Source organism: Malus sylvestris, chromosome 11 (assembly GCF_916048215.2).
Source record: "Malus sylvestris chromosome 11, drMalSylv7.2, whole genome shotgun sequence".
Taxonomy (NCBI): domain Eukaryota; kingdom Viridiplantae; phylum Streptophyta; class Magnoliopsida; order Rosales; family Rosaceae; genus Malus; species Malus sylvestris.
The window spans coordinates 15206046-15228607 of record NC_062270.1 but is presented as its reverse complement, the minus strand read 5'-3'; the positions used below and the strand labels follow the sequence as shown (position 1 = coordinate 15228607).

Sequence of the window (22562 nt, the reverse complement as noted above, 5' to 3'; positions counted from 1 at the left end):
TATTCAAGCATTGGATGACTTGAAATAAATGAAAGCCCAAAGCCCAAACAACACAAAGAGGGCCGGCCACTTTAGGTGGAAAGGGTGAGATATTTAGTCAAGTTGTTGACTAGGTTTCTTTTGTCTATATAAGGAACTTTATAGAGATATTGTTTATTAGGGTTTTTGTGTGTTTAAAACAACAAAGAGGCAAAAGAAATATCTCTCTAAAACACATCAAAGGCCGGCCACCTTGGGGTGATTTTACTAACACATCTTTCACCCTTTGGTTATTCCTTCATCCTTCTCACTACACTAGTGGGTGAGGATCTTTAGAGGTTTTCAACTTTGGAAACTTGAAGAGAACCTAGGAGCACTCATTCTTTCAAAGTGGAGGAGGCAAGGAGGGAGGCTAGGCTCAAGGATTTCAAGGAGCAAAGGGCTTGGAGGTGGTCCATCCTTGGTCTTAAATCTAGATCAAGAGGTATAAGACTAAACATTCACTTTGTTCTTGGTTCTCTAAAAATGTTTTTGATGCATTATATATAAACCTATGAACCTTGAAGGGGATTTGCATGACTATTGCTTTGATATTATTTGATAAATGCTTCCGTTGCTCATGTATATAAATTTTGAATTGTATATGCATGCTAGTCATTTAGAAATCCCATACATGAATCTCATAGATTTCCCTTCAGCTAGATGGGACTTTTTTGGGTGCAGGTAGGTATCGAGTGCAGGTAGGAGTGTGGTTATGGCGGAGGCATTAGCAATTAAACTTGGCTGTGAGTTTGGTTATCAGTTAGGATGGCATTCTGTGGTTATTGAATCTAATTCCTCTGAAACAGTTTTAGGTTTGTGAGACTCACTTTCGAATGGCAGGTATGAAGTTTTCCCTCTACTTCAACAATGTCTTCAATTGGGAAATTCTTTCCATGTCTGTCAATGGTCTTGGATTCCAAGATCAGCCAACAAGGCTGTGCACTTTTTGGTGTTACGGCAGTGTAGGGAAATGAACAATATGGTTTGGGTTGACAAACCTCCATCTTCCCTGGTTCATGTGTTTTGTAATGACAGTCTTCCTTGTCCACACTAAGTCTCTAGGAGGGTAGTGTAGGGAATGACGTTTTAGCATCAAATGCGGCGTCGAGATCCTTGTAGCTCCTTGCATTATCTAGTTAAGGTGTAATTTCTAGCTGTTTGCCTCTTTGTTGGCCTACTTGTACTTTTTTGGCATCTTGGCCTGGTTTAATCTTATCCTCTTTTCATCAAAAAAAAAAGTTAAGCAAGAACTGGCATTGTTCATTAAAGGACTGATTTTGATTTATTTACAACTCTGCCATTCTTTCAAAAAATGCACGGTTATGTGCTCCTATGTTTAGGCTCAATGTGGGCTTGAGCATGGGTTGGGGAATAAAGGTATGGACCGAATTTGGGTTGCCTTTCGGTTTATTTACAAAATTGCACTGCTCTAAAATTTCCTCTTAGTGCCGCCTAGACCACCGTCCCAATTAATGCCTAGGAGTTTGAAAATTTAAAAAGGACGCCTAGACTTGTTGAAGCGCTCGCCTAGATTGCCTAGGTACCCGCCTAGCCCATCCAGACACACCTAGACTTCTGCCTAGGTTGCAACTCACTTAGATAAAAAATAGATAATTTTTATTTTGCATTATTTTTTTTTTCAATAAATTGTAAGAAACTTGTTGAATACTAAAATGAACACAAACTTGCTAGTACTTTTTGCACTGCACAAACACTTTACTTTAATATGAACTATTAGTTGTGATAGTTGTGATGGGATCAAGCTAAATGTGAGAAAGTTAGCAACACTTTTAAGACTTCTAACAATATTGGTACTTTGATCTACAAACTAACCTAAAATGAATATTATTATTGACATTATATTTAAATTTGTGATTCTGTTTGAGCCGAAAATAAAATTATTGGGCCAAGCATAGGTTTGTTCTCGGCCCAATACTTTTCCAGAATTATTATGGGTCGTCCAGCCGTCATAGGCCGCCCAATCAGGTTAGCTGAGTCCTATTGTGAGAATGATTGATTTGAATAAAGGCGAAGAGGTTGAATACTGACACAACTAGGGGCCTTAAAGCTGAAGGCGCTGAGAATCAGGAAATGAATCTGGTTTATTATAGAGCCTAGTTTAGAAAGCTATTTGAACTAGGATTGGCTGAATCATAATCAGATTGGGATAAGAAGTTCTAGTTTGAGTACATCTCTGGTTTGGCTATGAGTAGGCTCATTGCTATAAATATAGAAGGGAATGCGTCATTCAAGGGCCTCCAATTAAACACACAAACTGCCATGCGCAAACTCTCGCTCTACGCGAAACCTCTCAACAACCTTGAGATTTTTATTTTCCTTTTCCTACTGACACATCTTCAGTTTGGATAAACAGCACTGTGAAGGCAACCGACGACATCTTCAGTTTGGATAAACAGCACTGAAGTTATAGAATCAGCCAATCAAGGAGCACTTTCAGTTTGGATAAGCAGCACTGCTTCTTGATCGACTGATTATCTATCCAAGTCTCGGTAGACAAAGATTTTTGAGTCCTTGTTGGTAGAGGTCATCTCATCAGCATTTTCAGCAAAGTGAGGTGCTACCATGTTACTACATTCGACACATTGAAAGCCGAATCTGATATTGAACTTCGCAAAACTAGCAGCCTTGTCTTCAGGCTCTAGAACCCGAAGGCTAAGACATGTTCCTTCCTCGGCCACAATCGCAAGATCAAGAAGTCAGCAACTCATTCAACGCAACATCAACACATTTTACTCCTCGGCCGAGCTCGGCCAACAAGTTGGCACACCTCGCACACAACCAAATGACGTAGTTAGCTTATTAATTATTTGGCCTGCGCGCCACGTAGGCTTGGTAGTTTTTAAGATCAACATTTTGGCATGCCTAGTGGAACCCAGTGCTAAAACTACGAAGTTCATGACCATTGAGACACAGTCAGCAAAAAAGAAAACAATCATGGGAAAGTCAACGACCGATTTTCCAGTCTAGAATCCAGGACAAGACAACTTGTCACAAACACAGAATCTTTCTACTACCGTGATGCCTGAGGCCGCGAGCGCGACACTCAAAGAAAATGAAGTTTGTCTCGACGGTTAGCCTCACAATGCAGAAATCCCCAACAAAACCAAGGGCGTTTTCATTGAAGGGATAGTAAAAGACTGCGATAAGGATGATGGTGAAGGTTCTAATCCGCCAACTAGGTTATTTCTTCAAAGACAACTCGAAGAGGAATCTCGGCAAGTTGAACAGATTTTCAGCCGAGAAGTAAAAGCATACTTGAGGTGATACGTAGTAATGGTGACACACACAACAAATTGCTCGAACTATTGGTTAGTAAAGCCTACGAAGGTGGACCCACCGATCGTTCCCAACAATTTCCACCTAAGAATAATCTGTTACCAACGACACAGGCCGAAACAGGATCTCCCCGGCCCAAAACGATCGACTTGGAAAAAAAAAGGATCAAGCAGTAGATCAGACGAATCCGACCAGAGAGCATAAACAACATCTGTCGATATGATCGAGGTCCAAAGAATGATTGATGAGGCCTTAAAGAAGAGGCTCAAGTTTCCAAAGTTCATTCATCCATATCCCGCATTCGTGGAAAAATTTGAATACCCCAAAGGCTTCAAAATTATGGACTTCAACCTTTTTGCCTGAGAATCATCCCTATCGTTGTTAAAACACGTAGCTCAGTTCACTACTCAATGTGGGGACCTTAATAGCGATTTTCATAAGCTACGATTGTTCAACTTTTCGCTAACTAGCTCAGCCTTTGCATGGTCTATCAATCTCTCACCTAACTCCATCCAGAGTTGGGAGGATGTGTCAATGTCGTCCTTTGCTAGGATGGCTCAAGCCTCTGACAAATCACCAATGGAATACCTTATGAGGTTTAAGTCAGCCAGAAATTGGTGCCGAGTACCTCTCCCTGAGGTCAAGTTCGTTAGGATCACTCTAAACGGCCTGGATGTAGAATAAGAAGGCCTCGTGTTCACCCTTTTTAAGATCTTCCTCTTCTAAGCGGCGAAGTGAGTGATCATGGTGTTGAATAAGTTTTTGTGTAGTTTATGCGTGTTTTCCTTCAACGATTTTTTGTTTCCCTTTGTCAGGGCTTCGACGACACAATCCTCGAAAATGGTCTTCAGGTCCAGGTCGAATTGATACCCGAAGAGAGAATTGTCGATTGGGAGGCCAGTAGGAGGTGCCAAGTATGGTTGTGATGTCCATCACTGTTAGGCCAAGATGAAGGAAAAATTTTGTCCTAGCTAAGAACAAGTAAGAACATTTGAATAGATATGCAAACTATTAACACATTAAAGTAGGCATGCATTCAAAAACAATTCATAAAACCCATGACTTTCAAAGCCTAGTGAATGGTGAACCAAAAGACTCTTTAACAACATTAAAGAAAATGAAGAATTTAAAGATTCTTTACCCTTAAAGTTCATCCTTGTTTACACAAGGGATTCACCCAAGTGGAGGGCCTTCAAGTCACCTCCAAGCTCCTTGGATCTTGCTTGTGATTTCCTTCTCCTTTTGTGCTCCTTTGGTCCTTGAGGATGTGAGGAAATGATCTCCAAAACACCAAAGGTTTGGTGTCTCTAAGTCTCCACACCAAGGGTGAGGTGTGAAGATGAAATGGATGACTTAGAGAAGAAAAGATTGCTAGATAAATCTCCTCTAAGTGGCCGGCCTCCTTGTTTAAAAAGAGAGAATAGGTTTCACCTCTTTTCTACAAGAAAAACCCTAATGAGAAAAATAGCTATAAAGTTGCTTTTATAACATTTTTCTTAGGTGAGTGGCAAACTTGCAATTAAGCAAACCTTCACCCTCTCCTCACCATGGCCGGCCTCTTTGTTGTGATTGGGCTTATTGCCCATTTTGTTTTAGTTGTCATACAACTTAAACATAATGGGCCTTGTGGACCAAAACACTTTTGGGCCCCGAAACCCAAAACCAACTTAAAAGCCCAATACGAACCTTTCGTAAAATTAATTAACTAATTAATTAATCTTGACCATTCTTCAATTAAACCATTTAATTGCATATCCATTTCATTTAATTTCTTCACTTTCATCCTTACTCGGTGTACGATCCATTAGGTTCCATTTAGCGAGGTAGTGGGGGATTGTTACTCTTAACGATCGATTGTGAATTGAAACCACATTTCAATTCTCCCTTAAAATTAGTGTTTGCTAATCATCAGGGCTTCCACAAACCATGAGTGACACCTAGCAGTATGTCATGGTTACCCAAGCTAAGTAGAATTGGTTGGAGAACCTATCCAGTTACAACTACAATGCAATACGGTCCTTCTCTAATACAATACTCTTAATCACATTGTTTAAGTGATAGTTTGTTTCATGTCTACTATCCAATGTGATACATCTCCATATGATTCTTTTGAATAAGATTTGGAACAAACTTCCTAAGTCATATTCATATGTTTTGGCCAAAGACTCTCGAATCACATCTTAGAGTATTCTCCTTCCACCATGGAAGGTTAGAGATCCCTTGTTGTGCATTCATATGCCTACATGACTAGATAGCTTGACCCCAACAATGCCGTGGATACTCCAATGGAATGCCTTTGACATGATCAAAGGTCAAGGACCTAACCATTAGACATCTATGATGCCTCAGGTCAAATGACTACTTTGCATATTGCAACTCTCGAGTTCTTACATGACATGTATGTTCGAACTCTCTTTTGATCGTTGTTCAGTGTACTCGATCACTCTTTCGAGCACCTATGTGTTTGCCTTAGTGTCCAACACTAAATAACTTGAGACTAGTCATACTCACGCTTGAGTCGACATAACACATACTAACCTTAGCGGATTGTCAATGCCCAATTGGCAATCCTATGGCTAGGAACGTTTTAGGAATGAACATAAGAGAAAGGTCTCGATAATCTAACTTACTTAAATCACTTATCTCTTAGATCAAATACATTCCTTGGATTCCCTTATTGTTTAAACACATGATACAATAAATAGTGATTAACAATAAGCTTTGCCCTTCATTAAACATATAAAGGTTTAATATAATAAGTATTCCAAAAACTATTACATCAAATGAGTGGCTTTGTGGGCATACTTCCAACACAAGAGGGCCGAGGGGAATGACCATTGTATTGGTGGTCGAGCACCAAAAGCTTAGAGCAGCCATCACAAGCTCTCGATCCAAGCTCATCTCGATAGTCGAGAGTTTGATGGCATCAAAAATGTCGAGAGCCTTCCATTCGTAGCCAAAATGTTGCTCCATCTGAGTGACCCAGGCAACCCAAGCCGCAGTGGTCGAATGCCAAACATTTGTAGGAGAGTGAACCCTTAATCGGCCATAAGGTTTAGCAGCAATGTGTGTGCACAAACATGTGATCAGTTTGTCGATTCATCAACCAAAACCATAAGTATTTATATGGTCCGTATTTTAGTTGGATTAGTCCACATATATTCCCTTGAATGTACTACGAAAAGGGAGTCATGTCGTATCTTTACGAGGAATGATGTAGAAATCAATTTCCTTAATAAGCAGGCTTGACAAAGTGTGCTTGTAGGCACAAGATCCTTACTTTGTAAGGAGATGCGTTGTAGTATCATTGTTTGACCTAAGTGTCCTAAATGGTCGTGCCAAAGCAAGTAAACTGCTCAATCACCCGACTCCAGGCCAGCCACATGTGGCATGTTTCCAGTTGGGAGACAACTTATTGGCCCCAAATTAAAGCTTCAGGCTCATTCTTAGAGGTAGTGTAAAGATATTCCACTCTATTTTCTTCAGGGGTTTCATTTATGATCATTGTTAACTCGAATATCCTTAAAAACTCAACGACAGGCAGAATTTAAGGTCCCTTAAATGGTAATTCAATACCATTCATACAACGAGGAGCATGCCAAATGCTCTTAATCAAGTTAGATAGACCTGAAGTCGTTGTTAGAGATGTGATGTAGGTGTAAAGTTAGTGTGCGTAGTACGCATTCATCCAGACAACAAACTTTCCCACATTCCTACCTGATCACGTGTTTAATTGAATCGATCACATGTATTAAGAAATATGATTCAATTAACTCATATTCGAGGACAATATCAATAAGATTATCCATAAGTAAAACATACACCAAACTTGAATCCAAGGACATGGAAAAAATTTCACAAAGTAAATGGTTTACTAAGGGGATTCGGCCAACAAGGCCATCCATGTCAAAATTTTACTCTTCCAACAATGTTTGGTGGAGCAAAATTAGTCTCACATATTGACTACTAGAATGGTACTCCTCAACAACATTGGTAGGGGCACAAATAAGTGCATAACCAATGATCTATTCCATCGATACGGAAGTAGATTCTGCAGGGTTAAGGTTCGGGAATATTATCCCTTATTCTTGAAGTTTTAGGTCTTAGGTGCCAAGGATCACGCTTCGGGCATAATGCCACACCTTGGCAGGCCCTGATTCTACCATATGTTTGTGGTAGGAATCAGATCTGAGAATTTGATAAACTTCCACTTTCTACACTACTACTTCAAGGACAAGTTAGAACACAAGGAATGACAAGAAAAGTATTCTCTAGTCAAAATTCGATCAGATTTATAAACTTCAAAATTGTACTCATTCATGGACGTAATCATATTATGCTTCAAGCAATGTCTTTCATGACTAGACGGTCTGTATGAGCAAGCCAAAGAGTCATGGAATCCTCGTTCAGGAGGTACTTCCGTTTGTAATGCTTCGGGCATGAGGCTTAGAATGAAGATCATGGCGAAGGCTTATTCGGCTCTTCCTTGCCATTGTTGGCGTCAATGGTTTCTCGGCGTCAATGGTTTCTCAGCTTCTTGATAGTCAAGTGGATACTCATGTCTTGTACCCCATATAAAGTGGTTTCTTTTAGAAATATCCAAATAAGGGAAATCAAACTTGTGATGGTTCGACAATCCACCAAATTAGAGGGAACAAGATTGTGATTGGTGCTATGGGAGTGAATCATCCATAAGCATCAAAGTTAGAACATTCAAGTTCTAAGACATGGTTTTCAAGAAAAACGTCGGGTTTTCAAGGGTGTATTGTTTTATGAAAACTTCGAGTTTCAAATGCCCTAAATTTGAAACTACAGGTTCAATTTAGTTTATGAACGTTTAGTTCATAAAAGAGAGGTTCTCGCAAGAACACAGAATGCAATATACAATTAAGTGTAGTGGATTTGAGTTTCTTTAGGAACTCAAATGTGAGTGCTTCGGGACTACGAAAGTATGTCAATGGTTCAAAATATAAAAATAAATTATTGAATCGTTAATGTCCAAAAGTGATCTTCAAGTCAATAATTTTGGATTCATTATCAGATTAATGGACTGCAGGTCATTTTTAATTAATTCAATAGATCGTGACCATTCGGGGTCGATCGTAAAAGCAAAAATAATATTAACATACGAGTTAAAATTATTTAGAATGCTAAAATAATAGCATTTGGGTCGAAAAATATTGCCTCAAAAATAATTGGGCTTCGATTGGATGCCTTGAGTAAAAGGCAGGGCCTTAAATGGCCTCGGGAGTGGGATGCATGCCACAGGCCTGGGTGGGAAACAAAGACAGCAGCCCAAGTTGCTGGTTTGGGCTTCAAGAGGTGCGGGAAACTCGGGCCCAACACGAAGCTGGCCTGGTTGTGGCGCAGGGAGCCTAGCCAAATGGCTGGCGTCATATCAGGCCATAGGGAATCAAGCCCAAGCATCTGGGCTGGCGTCGGAGTGGGCAAGCTGCATGCCTAGGCGATAACAGGGCCCACCAATCAAAGCTTGCCGCAGGCTGGGGTGTGAAACAGAGCCCAACTTCCCTTTTTTGTTTCCTTTTTATTTTTTCGATTTTGTTAAGGTTCAAGAAACCCTAGAATTGCTTCTAATTTATTTTATATACATTGACTCACAATTTTACATAGCAATTTAATTGCGTAATGCATGTAACAAATATATATATATATATATATATATATATTGACAAATATATAAACATATACAATATATATCGGAAGGAAAATATAAACATAGGGGGTTTCATGCATCATGGAGAATGTTTTCATGCTTCAAGGTCGATTCAAATATCTTACTTTATTTTAAGCACACCTAAATTGTAGAAAACAACAAAAGCCTTTGAATTTGTAGAAGATCATTCACAGAAAGCCGGAATTACATCTCCAATGCGTTGTATCACGGTCAACAAAGAAAAATTAATTGAATCAATAGCACGTAGATTAATTCAATAAAATAATAAATTAATCATAAAAAGAATGATTAAAACGTAGTACTCCCCAGATTGAAGATCAAACTTTCTTTAGCTCAGCATCAAGAGCGTGCTGATAACGTGTTGTACGCATAATTTATTGAACAATTATGGAGGCCATATAGAGAGAAGGTGAGGCATAGAGCGAATAAGAGAGAGATGTGTAATTGTGGGTGTGTTATTTCATCACATTGTGCCTTTATTTATAGTAGTAGGGAAGGTTAATTCCTTGCCCCTTATGATTATAACATTTAATAGGTAATTTATTTCTAATAGGAATATGAGAGATATTCCAAGATATACTAGGATTTACACAATCACATTCCTAATCTAATAGGACTGCAACAATGGCATAAACGTGCATTTGGGTTTTCGTCGGGACGTCTCCTAGGCTAATTTCAATGCCCCGAGTCCGTTTCTGGCATCCATTTAGTGAAATTTCAAAGCTTTAACGTAGTTGGCCGCCTCGGCGACTAGGTTGACTTTTTGGGTTGACTATTGACTTTTTACGAAAAATGCCCGGGGACCCTTTTTAGCGTATTTCGACGTCCTAATTCCAAACTCACACTCCATTTTCTCAAATTTAACCATTTTAGTTGAGTTTTACTAATAGGTCTCAATATTATGCTTAGGTGTGATTACTATCAGAGACTCCGGCTTTCCTAGTTCGAACGGTTGCGACCTCGCAAGTATTTGTGAGTGGGTATTTTCTTTTAAATATTATATATTTATTTAATTTCCATACATGATTAATAAAGAATTTTCTACATTACGCCTAGACTAAATTAACGTTTATAAGAATTAGCGAAATGACGGAAATTACGAAATTATAAAATAATCTTACAGGATGCCTTAATTAGATTTATTCCGTGTATAGTATTATGTTGACTAGAATTATCGAATTATTGTGGCATGACCATATTTACAGTTTTTGCTCATCGTGTGCTACACTGGTGTTTATACTCGCCCGGGCCAGGGCCAAGCTTCACGTGTATGTTCACATCGCACCGCATGCTCACTTTGGATCCATTGTAGATGCCAGTCCTGTCCTAGATTGCTATAGGCAATTAGGACTCGTATGTGATGTGCATAGTGTCAGTCTCCACGTGATTGTAGTACTAGAGGGTAAATCATTGTTGCACCCAGTCATGTTTATGTCAGAATATCTCTACATGAACTCGTGTGTTAACATATGTCGATGAGCACTCGATATGATATGTTTGTTCTGCGAGATTATGTCATTACCGGATGTTAGGTGTTTATTTACAAAATATTGTGATGTATTGAATTCTTGAGATATTGCAGGCTATGGTAATTATTTATATCTATATGTAGTAGGTTATATTTGGAAACTATACTTATTTTACAGCGAGGGGTTATTATGTTTTCGAAAAGGTTTTTACAAAGCTTTATTTTTAGGCCCGCTCACCCTTAATTTTTGCCCCTCTAGGTTTTAGTGGCAGAGCTTTCGTGTCAACGAGAAGTTTTGGCAAATGTTGGAATAGAAGATTACCTTCGATGGTATAATTTTCATTCTACTTTTACTCAAGGTTCTAAAAATTGCTAGGCGCTAGTCGGGCGACGGGCTGGTGCCTACCACCTAGGCGGCTAGGCAGGGTCTAGGTGGATTTAAGTAAATTTTGTGTATATCTTGTAAATAAGTGCATATGCACCGCCTAATTGCATCGACACTACCACGCCCAGCGCCTATGCACTGCCTAGGCCGATTTTTAGAACATTGTTTTTACTATACTTTACTTATGTTCTAACATTACATGTGAAATGGGTTCATTCCCACTCACATGCCCACTCTTGCATTTAGGCATTTTGAGATTTAAATTTACTCGCATTGTCCACATCACTACACTTATGGCTTCATCATCTCTCGATGTCGGGCAACACAGCTCAATTCGGAGTCTAAGTGGACATTTCAGGTCAAGGTGTGTCAATCTGCCAAGGTTGCAGTTAGTAATAATATTGTTTGTTTTTTAATAATATTGAAAGTGCCCTATAGTGAAAGTGCCTTTAGTAATAATATTGTTTGTTTTTTTAAAAAAAAAAAAAGAAATCTAATCGCAATCTTGGAAACTGATCCAACGGCTGCTACTTGAGAACGCCTCCCTCCAAGACAATACCAGTCTCTGGTCATTGAAGTGCTCCTCCTCCATCAGTAGCGACGAGTAGCTTTGATCAATCTTTGCTGCAATTTCTGCTCTGCAATTTCTGCTACTACCTACCGGTTGGTTCTTTTCTCCCTCTATCATCACACTTCACATTATCCAGACAACCTGACTTAATTGGGTTTGGACGAGAGTCCCAATGCCCTCAATGTGTTTGATGAAATGCCCCAACCACTCTTCACGGAATTACTCAATTTTCTTTCATTTCGTTGATTTCCAGGTTGGCCTGATTTTCGGTACTTAAGTCTGTTTGGGCTTGGGTTGTGTTCGTGGAAAGTCACAAACAAGAAAGCAGCCATGGATGGTATGTGCCAAAACTATTACATTGCTCTGTAATTTATGTGTGTTCGTTCTGACAATTTTTACTTTTCATATGCGTTAATTGATGAAAATTACACCTTAGTGCTGCAGTAACGGTCTGATTTTCCCATATTGTCTATACTTTTTACACTCGGGACGATTTCTTTCTTTATTATACTTGCCTGTATGTAGAAATATGCTGAGACATAAATTGGCATAGGCTATTTGATGCTTAGAGATTTTGGTTCCGGTGGCTTGGAAATGAAATTTGAAAAAAGGGAACTCTTTCTTTGACAAGGGCTCATTCCACATCTTTATTAATTTTTCTCAGCATTAATCTGTTGATAGATGGTTAGGGGTTGTTCCACATTATTGAATTGATTAAGAGTTTTGGAAAAACCATTGCTTAGAAACAGCTACTTGATGGCGTTTTTCCAGTATCGGATTGTTCAATTATTGCCTGCAGTCTGCACAATTAATAACAAGCTCTTGCTTCGAGGTTTTGACCTCAATCGAAATACTTCATGTCCAAAAATATCTTGTTATGTTTTCCTTTTTCCTTTTTTGTATTGATGAGAATGACGGAAAATTTTCTAGGCAATGATTATTGTCCAAATTTTGTGACTGAGTTATAATCATCATTTTGTTGTTCCCTTTTTGGGTCTTCAGTTGATTCACAGCCATCTATGGAGGAAACTATTATGGTCGGCGATGACCTGATGACAGGCCCACCATCACCAGTTATTCCACCAGAAATTGCTTCTCATGTGCTTGAAGGTGTTGACTTGTGCGACGGGGTTTTGAGGAATCTATTTTTGTGTAAGTTCTGTGCTTTTATTTCTGTTGTGATATTTTGAGGAGTCTGCTTTTTCCAAAATTCAAAATGAGAGTATTTCAAATTCCTAGTCTGTAGGTCATCACTGTGTTAAGCCTTTAAAGTAATTGGAATTGGGGTTATCCGTAGTCCTTGTCAATAACCCTGAAATTCAGTATGTACAAGTCAACTTCTTCTTCCAGTCTATACCAAAGCTGGGTCTACAAGTGACTCCATTAAAAGTTGTTTGAACTTTTTGTTTATATCCCCTTTTTACATCCTAATAAAATGTTTTAAAAAACACGCCTCGGGGCGCACCTAGGCGGCTTTGGAGGCGGGGCGGTGGAAACAACTACGCCCAGTGGAAGAAGGCTTAAACTTGCCTAGATGTGGTTGAGGCATGCCTAGGTGGCTGAGGCGCACCTGAGGCATTTGGCTGGGAGTTCCCAGGACCCTTCATCGATCTGAATCCTTGCTTGAAATTTCCTGGGACCCTCAAAGTCAAAGGCTGGGCTGACTCTGTGTTGTGCTGCAGTGGCGTCTTCACGAAGAAGAAGAAAGATTGGGGGTTTTTTTTTTTTTTAAAGACTGCCCCCCAAAACGACGTTGTTTTGGCCGAGTCTAAATTTTTTTTTTATGACCCCTAGCAGGTCCCCCCTTCTTCCCCATCCCAATACCGGGTTCTCCCATTTACAATTCACCCAATTCCCCAATTTTACCCCAATCTCATACCTCAATTTGTTCCAAAATTATCCACACCACTACTATTTGTTTCAAAATTCATGTAAGTTTTTTAGTATTCTAATTTTTATATGGTCACTCGTCAGTTTGATTGCTTGTTTGATTGTTGATTAAATTTTAGGTCCCGTAAGGCTTTGCCTCACACCTCAAGGCTTTCACCTAGGCAGGGTTATTCATGAAACGCCTCACCTACGCCTTCACCTCTTAAAACATTGTTAAAAATATACATAGGCTGAACCAGTTTCTTGACTGTTGGAAAAATTGTCAGAGACACCTATGATCATGTGTTACTTTCCTGATTACCATAAAGTTTTGTTGGTAGGTAGTATATTGTAGTGATTATGCTTTAGACTGCAGGCCTGCAAATCAATGATATTGAGCCCTTCTGTCAAGATGAGCTTGTTATGTATAAACAGTGCGCTGAAAAAAGGGTGAGATGTTTACTATGAATTTTGTATTCTGCATGTCTACAATGTTCATTTTGTGTATTGAGGTAGGATTGATTATTTGATTTTCTGCTGTTTCTTTTTTTTTTTTTGCACTGAATTGCAGGATAGGGAACTAAGAAAACGACTTCAGGACAGTGAGCGCAAACTAGGGTTATCAATGCCTTTAAATGAAGCAAAGGAAAGAGCTTCTCAACTCGAAAAAGAGGTCACATCATTTGATAGGTATGTTCTCAAATGGTTAGTGTAGGGGCCCTTGCTTGATAGTTGTACTATCATGTAGTGTTTTAGTTCAAGCAATGAGTTGTAGGCCTCACCAGTCAGCCTAGCTTCCACCTTATTTCCTTTTTGTAGTAGTCTTCCTGATAATGGTTCCTTGATTCATTCATTCACACATTCATGTGCGCTATGCATCTGCCAATAGGTTTATAGTTATATAATTCCCTATGGTTAGTTTTTGCTTTAGTTATGTTTCAGGAGTTCACAAAAATTGCAAATTTCCAGAGTTGTTTACAAGCTTTAGTCCAACTTCCAAGTATGATTTTCTTGGTTGTCTGCCTAAGCTATACCCTTTTTAAAGTTCTGTGGATAAGCTTTATAGAGAGCTAAATGATCTAAAACTTGCATAAGTACCTTTTTGTGTTTTATTTGAAATCTTAAAGTCTTCTGATTACCCTGTGCTATGGATAACACTGGTACTGTTGTCCTTTTATCTTTATAGAACCATAATTGTTTTAGTATGTCTTGCTTTATCGCCTTTATTTATATGAATCTTAAGCATTAATTGACTTTGGAAATCATTATGTTTCTATAGGCGTTTGATTCTTGCTAGTGGACTTGAAGGCATAGACGGATTTCGCCAGAGATGGAGTTTGCATGGTCGCCTTACAGATACCAAGTATGTTATCTTGCAAATAATTGAATTTTCGTGAGTAAACTTGAAAGGATTTTTTTGTTGACAACCAAGACTTGATTGCTCTCTACTGCACATGTACGTCTATTGGTAAAAGATGACAGTTTCTAGATTTCCTTTCTCTTTTTCTGAATCTGTGAATAATCGGTTGATAGATTCAGTATTTGATGAACTATAATCCTTTACTTATTCAGTTTGTAAACTTTTTTTCTTCCTTATAGTTAAATCTTTGTATTATCCGTGCAACCATGCCAATTGATTCATATTTGATGAGCCATCACCTGTTCATCATACAGTCTAAGTAATGTATGGACCTCTATCCTCAATAGCATTGCAATAACTGTGCAGGAAAAGGTTGGAGTCCTTGAAGCAGGGAATGGAGAGCAGGAAAAAGGACTAAACCAGCGAGTAGCAGGGCATATGACTATAGTAATATGGTTCTCCTGGTCAGTTTCATGCTGCATTTGTGGAAATCGACCTGTCGGTATGCCTAATGTGGGTGTGTCTAATATTTTTATCATGTACTCAGTTTCGAAGGATTCATATTTATTAGAAAATCTTGTGCTCTTGAATGATTGTGCAATAATGTACTTAGAAAAAACCACAATGAAGAAGTGAATGGCCAGCGGCCAAGCGTAGATTAGCGAGCATCTTGAATTTTAACTGGAAATTAGTTGTTAGCCCGTGACCCATGAAATACATTGGTCATATGGAGAAGTTTTTCAGTGTCCAGTATTTAAGCTGGTACTCCGTGTCATAAAATAAGTGGAGAAACACTTAAAAATATATTATTTCCTCCACTTGTTCTATGACGTGGAGTACCCCTTGAAATTTCTTTAGCCATATAACGTTTTGCCCATTGGACGGAGACGGACTAGCATTTGAATTGAAACTCACTTTCCCACCTAAACAAGGCCGGCTCTAAGGATAGTTGAAGTAGGCGGCTGGATAAATCCCCCGCTCTCTAAATATATATATATATATCTCTGTGTGTGTGTGTAAAATAATAATATTTCAAACCTTGTGTTTGTTCAAATAAAAAGTTTACAGATTTTGAGTTTTTGTCTAAATAAAATAGCTCATTGAGCTGAGCGGCTGAATCGAACATTTGTAAGATTTAATTGCCTACTGACGCTCCGATTAGAAGATGCGACTATGGGACAGAGGTTCAGGGCCGAAGGGGTAGAGGAAGACCTAGGAAAACTTTGGAAGAGACTCTAAGAAAAGACTTAGAGTACTTGGATCTAACGAAGGACATGACACAGGATCGAGCACAATGGCGTTCTAAGATTCATATAGCCGATCCCACTCAGTGACTTGGATTTTCCAAGTCTCCAACCAAGAAGTTTTCCTCACTCGGGAAATTAAGGGAACACTACCCCAACCTACATGCTCCACTCAGAAAGCTTCAACATACAAGCTTCAACAAAAGAAAATTCAAAGAACTTAGCGAAGAAGGCTTTGGTGTATTTAACACAATACGTTGAAATGAAGGAAAGCTTATTTATTGATATCCCCGATAAGCTACAAATATGTACATATACATGAGTCAAAATAAACACACAAGAGGGAGCCTTCACAAAGGTTGCTTAGGAGAAGTCTCAGCAGTCGGTAGAGCCCCAGAAAGAGAAGGCACCGGAGGGGGATCATTTGGAGCCTCAGTACTGGACAGAACCCTAGAAGGATGAGGCATCAGAGGTTGATCATTTGGAGCTTCATTACGCGGTACAGCCCCAGAAGACGACGGCAATAAATGCCTTTGGAACAAACCCACAAATCTCTGATGATCAAGTAAAACCTGACCATCAGTTTCCTTCATCTGGTCAAGCTTCCTCTTCATGTTTGTAGCATAGTCATGTGCGAGCCGGTGCAACTGTTTATTCTCATGCTTGAGCCCTCTAATCTCCTGTTTGAGACTCATCACTTCAGCCGCCAATGATTCAACTTGGCGGGTTCGAGCAAATAGGCGTTGTGCCATATTAGACACAGAACCTGCACACTGAACACTGAGAGCCAGCGAATCCTTAACAGCTAACTCATCAGACCGTTTGGAAAGTAGTCTGTTATCTTTGGGAGTGAGAAGGTTCCTGGCCACCACCACAGCGGTCATATCATTCTTCATCACGGAATCCCCAACGGTAAGAGGACCAGTTGGGGAGACGAAGGATGGGCGCCATATGTTGTCTGGAGAAGGCGGGGCTGCCTCTTCAACAAGGTTCAAGTCAAAACGACGGTCGGAGGGGCCAGACATTTTCAAAGGTGTTGAAGAGAGAAGAGGTCGGACAAATCAAGATCTTAGAAGTGCAAGAATGAAGCTTCTACTGGTGGAGATTCAAGTGTGCTTTGGAACTTAATGCCAGCCCCTATAAAAATCTGCACTCGACGGAGCTTCAGAAATCAAAGAGGCGCCTGCTCAGAAATCGAAGAGGCGTTTGCTTTCTCAAAAGTTGGGCTGCTTAGAGATCACGAGGGTTGATCTCAGAAATCGAAGAGCCGTTTGCTTTCTCAAAAGTTGGGCTGCTCAAAGACCACGAAGGCCGATCTCAGAAATCGAAGAGGCGCTCGCTTTCTCAAAAGCTGGGCTCCCTAGAGACCACGAGGGCCGATCTCAGAAATCGAAGAGGCACCTACTTTTCCAGCCTTGTCAGCACCTGTCACACGCACACTCAGCTTTGCGGAAATTATGGGCATTCTGTCAAAGACTTCTGGGGAAGTAGAAAACACATGAATCTTACTGTTCAATCACCCACTTCCCACACGCAACAATAGCTCATGGGTACCACAGATAACTTTGCCAAAGTTCTCTGCCAAAGTTGAGCACGTGAAGCTTGCAGCTCCCACTACATCGCTCTGACCAAGAAGGGTAAAAGAATAGCAAAGAAACAGCACTAACAAAGTTTAGACCCATAAATTTTGAAGGTCTAGCTACCATATTATTACCCACAAGGGTAAAGGAACAGTACCACTGCTGGATAATTGGAAAGTCCATGTATGTCAACCTCTGTGCTTCGTGGCAAGGTAGACTAGCAAACATGCCCAACCTTTACTCACATTCGAGAAAACACTCCCAATAAGATTGCTTGCTCCAAAATCGAAGAGGCACCGTCCTCCGAATCTAAAGAGCCAGACTCCCAACATGGCTACTTTCTTAAAAATCGAAGAGAGGGTAAAGGAACAGTACCATTGCTGGATAATTGGAAAGTCCCTGTGTGTCAACCTCTGTGCTTCGTGGCAAGGTAGACTAGCAAACATGCCCAACCTTTACTCACATTCGAGAAAACACTCCCAACAAGATTGCTTGCTCCAAAATCGAAGAGGCACCGCCCTCCGAATCTCGAGAGCCACTCTCCCAACATGATTACTTTCTCAAAAATCGAAGAGACACTGCTCCCCGAATCTCGAGAGCCAGACCCCCAGCATGATTGCTTTCTCAAAAATCGGTGAGGCACCGTTCTCCGAATCAATCGAAGAGGCGCTCGCTTTCTCAAAAGCTGGGCTGCTCAGAGACCACGAGGGCCGATCTCAGAAATCAAAGAGGCACCTACTTTTCTAGCCTTGTCAGCACCTGTCACACGCACACTCAGCTTTGCAGAAATTATGGGCATTCTGTCGAAGACTTCTGGTGAAGTAGAAAGCACATGAATCTTACTGTTCAATCACCCACTTCCCACACGCAACAATAACTCATGGGTACCACAGATCACTTTGCCAAAGTTCTCTGCCAAAGTTGAGCACGTGAAGCTTGCAGCTCCCACTACATCGCTCTGACCAAGAAAGGTAAAAGAATAGCAAAGAAACAGCACTAACAAAGTTTAGACACATAAATTTTGAAGGTCTAGCTACCGTATTATTACCCACAAGGGTAAAGGAACAGTACCACTGCTGGATAATTGGAAAGTCCCTGTGTGTCAACCTCTGTGCTTCGTGGCAAGGTAGACTAGCAAACATGCCCAACCTTTACTCACATTCGAGAAAACAGTCCCAACAAGATTGCTTGCTCCAAAATCGAAGAGGCACCGTTCTCCGAATCTCGAGAGCCAGACTCCCAACATGACTACTTTCTCAAAATCGAAGAGAGGGTAAAGGAACAGTACCATTGCTGGATAATTGGAAAGTCCCTATGTGTCAACCTTTGTGCTTCGTGGCAAGGTAGACTAGCAAACATGTCCAACCTTTACTCACATTCGAGACAACACTCCCAACAAGATTGCTTGCTCCAAAATCGAAGAGGCACCGCCCTCCGAATCTCGAGAGCCAGACTCCCAACATGATTACTTCCTCAAAAATCGAAGAGACACTGCTCTCCGAATCTCGAGAGTCAGACCCCCAACATGATTGCTTTCTCAAAAATCGAAGAGACATCGTTCTCCGAATCTCGAGAGCCAGATACCACAGACCACTTTTTCAAAGTGCTCTGACAGAGTTAAAACATGTGAAACTGGCAGCTCCCACTACCGTGCTATGACCAAGCAGGGTAAAGGAATAGCATTACTACTTGTTGTTAGGGAGACTCCTATATATGTCGACCTCCATCCCCAACGGACAGGCAGACCTGCAAAAATGCTCAACCCTTCATCATATCTGAGAGGGCACTCCCAACAAAGCCTTTCGAAATATTCAGCTTTCTTTCCCCCCGATAATACCTCTGCAAACAAGCTATACTAGAGCAAGAATATCTCATATCATCAGGGTTAAAAGCAAGAGTATCCCATATCATGCTTTTTCCCTGTTTTTTCTTTTGGCCTTGTTTTTACCTGCAAGACAAGGAGAAAGAGAGCAATCAGTCAGCACTTGGAATCAAGCTTCCAGCCAGGAACTGACTGCCTGGAACCCCTTACCTGATTACTTACCTGGCATTGCTCTCGAGTACTCATCTTCAACATCTTATGTTTCCAGGGAAGATTCCGCATCTGCTTGAGGAACAGATAGGGCAAGTGCGAAGGATACAAGGAAGCATGTGGAGACAAGCGTAACAGCACACGTGCCGATACATCCATTACTCTGTCAAAAGCAAAAGTATCCCATATCAGCAGGGTGGAACGTACTCTAGATTTGATGGACTTGTTTTGACCCTCAAATTCTTCAGTCGGCCTTATACTCTGGAGGAAACCAGAAAACCCTCCAGCTCAGTTCAAGAATAAGCCTGTGGAAAGTTACTTCTTCAAAAGCAAAAGTATCTCATATCATCTCTTCTCATTTTTCTTCTCTTTATCCTTCATGCTGCTGCAAGATGGGGAGAAGGTGAACAATCAGTCGGAGCTCTGATTGCTTACCTTGTCTGTCACCTCTTTCAGCAGACCCCCTAGCTCGGCGACTTGGGGGACTCCTACTACATGGTTTGTATCGCGCTTGACCAAGCCTGAAACTACAAGTAAGCTCCAAGTGAAATTGATACATTACCTTGTGCATCTCCACCAATTAAAGATACCACCCTTGGATGGAGGAAGAGTACTTCCAGAGAAGATGCCACATCTACCTATGAGACAGATAAGGCAAGTCAAGACGACACCACACTCCGATACTTAGAAGTTTCGTGATTACGAGATCATTCTCCCACAATATTTCCTAATGTCATTTGTACTAAATCATTCACTCGTACTCACTAAAGGAGAGCTTGAACCTATGTACTTGTGTAAACCCTTCACAATTAATGAGAACTCTTCTATTCCGTGGACGTAGCCAATCTGGGTGAACCACGTACATCTTGTGTTTGCTTTCCTATCTCTATCCATTTATATACTTATCCACACTAATGACCGGAGCAATCTAGCGAAGATCACAAAAAGCGACCGTTTTCATTACCTATGATCTATCTTGCAAGAGAACGGAGAATTAGATGGAGATCTCAACCATAGAATACGAGCTGGATGGAAAGAGTGCATCCGGCGTGTTGTGTGACCGTCGTAGGCCACTGAAGCTCAAGGGAAAATTTTATAGGACGGCAATAAGGCCAGCGATGTTGTATGGCAGAGAATGTTGGGTGGTGAAGCATCAACACGTACACAAAATGGGTGTAGCGGAGATGAGGATGCTTCGTGGGATGTGTGGGCACACGAGAAAGGATAAGATTGGGAATGAGGATATCCGAGGTACAGTAGGAGTAGCCGAAATTGTAGGAAAGATGAGAGAAAATCGGCTCTGGTGATTTGGACATGTGCAAAGAAGGCCGACTGACGCTCCGGTTCGAAGATGTGACTACGGGACAGAGGTTCAGGGCCGAAGGGGTAGAGGAAGACCTAGGAAAACTTTGGAAGAGACTCTAAGAAAAGACTTAGAGTACTTGGATCTAACGGAGGACATGACACAAAACTGAGCGCAATGGCGTTCTAGGATTCATATAGCCGACCCCACTTAGTGGGAAAAGGCTTTGTTGTTGTTGTTGTTGTTGTTGTATATAATTTTGTTAAACAATAACAGTACAGTTGCTTTTGTAGAAAGACGTTTTTTAAATTGTACAAATCTTATCTTTGATCAACTATGATATTGAATGGCTTAGCCATTTTATCAAATGAAAAGAATTAGTTGAAAAATTAGATTATGTAAACTTAATTAATACATTTACTTCTATAAATGCGAGATGTATAATATTTAAGTAATGTTTGTATATTTTTATTCTTTTTATATTAATTTTTATGACATTTGACATAGAAATAGACTTTTTTTCATGTATTTATCGAATTCTTTTTTATACATATCAATTTACAAAAGGTAGGAGGTCAGATAACTATAGAGCCCCACTTCAAAGGCTTGCCTAGGACCTCTAAATTCTCAGTGCCGACCCTACACCTAAAGTTAACATTATTACTTAACTTCCGAGTCTCACATTGCCAACATCTGATATGTTTGTTGATGTGGCATGAGTTTTGCTTACGTGTGATCTTAGTTGGCGCCACGTAGATGAACGAATAACGAAAAATTCTGTATACAAAATTTGATTGCCAGATTTACCAACCAAGGATAAGAAGTTGGTACCATGCTAAAGAAAGGAGGGGAGGGGGTGACTTCCCACACTAGAAATCCATTGGTGAAAAGGCTAATTAGTAGAGAGGGGTAGGAAAATAAGAAACTTAGGTGCAGACAACTTCAGCAAAGGGGCAAAAGTGCACGGAAGGTTATCAAGAGTTTCAAAACACACGCGGGGGGCCAGCAGGATCGGCGGAGGGAAAGAACCGACGGAGGGAATTGTTAGTTCTATGGCAAGAGCCAGCAAAAAAATCTTGATTCCAAAAAACACATCTTTTTTAGGGATGATGCTTGACGGTGAGGTTCGATGTGTTTAGTTTGAAGTCAAGTAGCTGATTTACGGGTTGTATTCAATTAGGATTATGTGAGATTTTAAAAGAGTTTGAAAATTTATGGGTATTCAACTAAGATTTTAATTGAATTAGTGAAATCCAGGTTGTATTCAATTTGGATTTAAAAAGTCCGTCACAGTCTGGTGGTATTTAATCCAAATTTTTAGAGTAATTTTTCAAATATGAGGGTATTCAAAAAGTCAAGGAATTTGTAGGATTTAATAAATTTGTTGATTTTGATGCATTCTAGAGTGTGAGGTTCAAATCAGGCACCCGTCCTCCATATTTCAAGCCAATAAAATATGAACAGCTTCCTCAAAAACCTTTTATCCAGATACTATACAGACAATATGCTATGTGTTTGTGTCAATAATTTGCATTTTGAGTACGACAAATTTGATTACATAAATCTTTCTCTTTTTATTTCTGCGATTTTATAGTTGGCAAGACAAGACATGTGATCAACGGTTTTATCAATGTTGTAATTCTGAACAAAAAATAGATGGCTTTAATTTGAAGATATGCAGATTGTTAACCTTTTAATATTCTATTCATGTATTCTTCTTAAGTGATTTTGGAGGAG

The 22562-nt window shown here is 40.1% G+C and overlaps 1 protein-coding gene and 1 long non-coding RNA gene across 2 annotated transcripts; both read left to right on the top strand.

Moving 5' to 3' along the window:
• The first annotated feature begins 11363 nt into the window (after window positions 1-11363).
• On the top strand, window positions 11364-15401 carry LOC126588526 (uncharacterized). Its single transcript, XM_050253629.1, has 7 exons — window positions 11364-11529; window positions 11691-11774; window positions 12440-12589; window positions 13683-13756; window positions 13878-13996; window positions 14586-14669; window positions 15033-15401. Exons 2-7 carry the CDS (start codon window positions 11768-11770, stop codon window positions 15082-15084), a joined length of 486 nt encoding a protein of 161 aa, XP_050109586.1. The 5' UTR covers window positions 11364-11529; window positions 11691-11767; the 3' UTR covers window positions 15085-15401.
• A 410-nt stretch (window positions 15402-15811) lies between these two features.
• LOC126588532 (uncharacterized) lies at window positions 15812-22223 on the top strand. Its single transcript, XR_007611508.1, has 2 exons — window positions 15812-17603; window positions 18518-22223. It is a non-coding gene; the product is annotated as an uncharacterized LOC126588532 (long non-coding RNA).
• The last annotated feature ends 339 nt before the right edge of the window (window positions 22224-22562 follow it).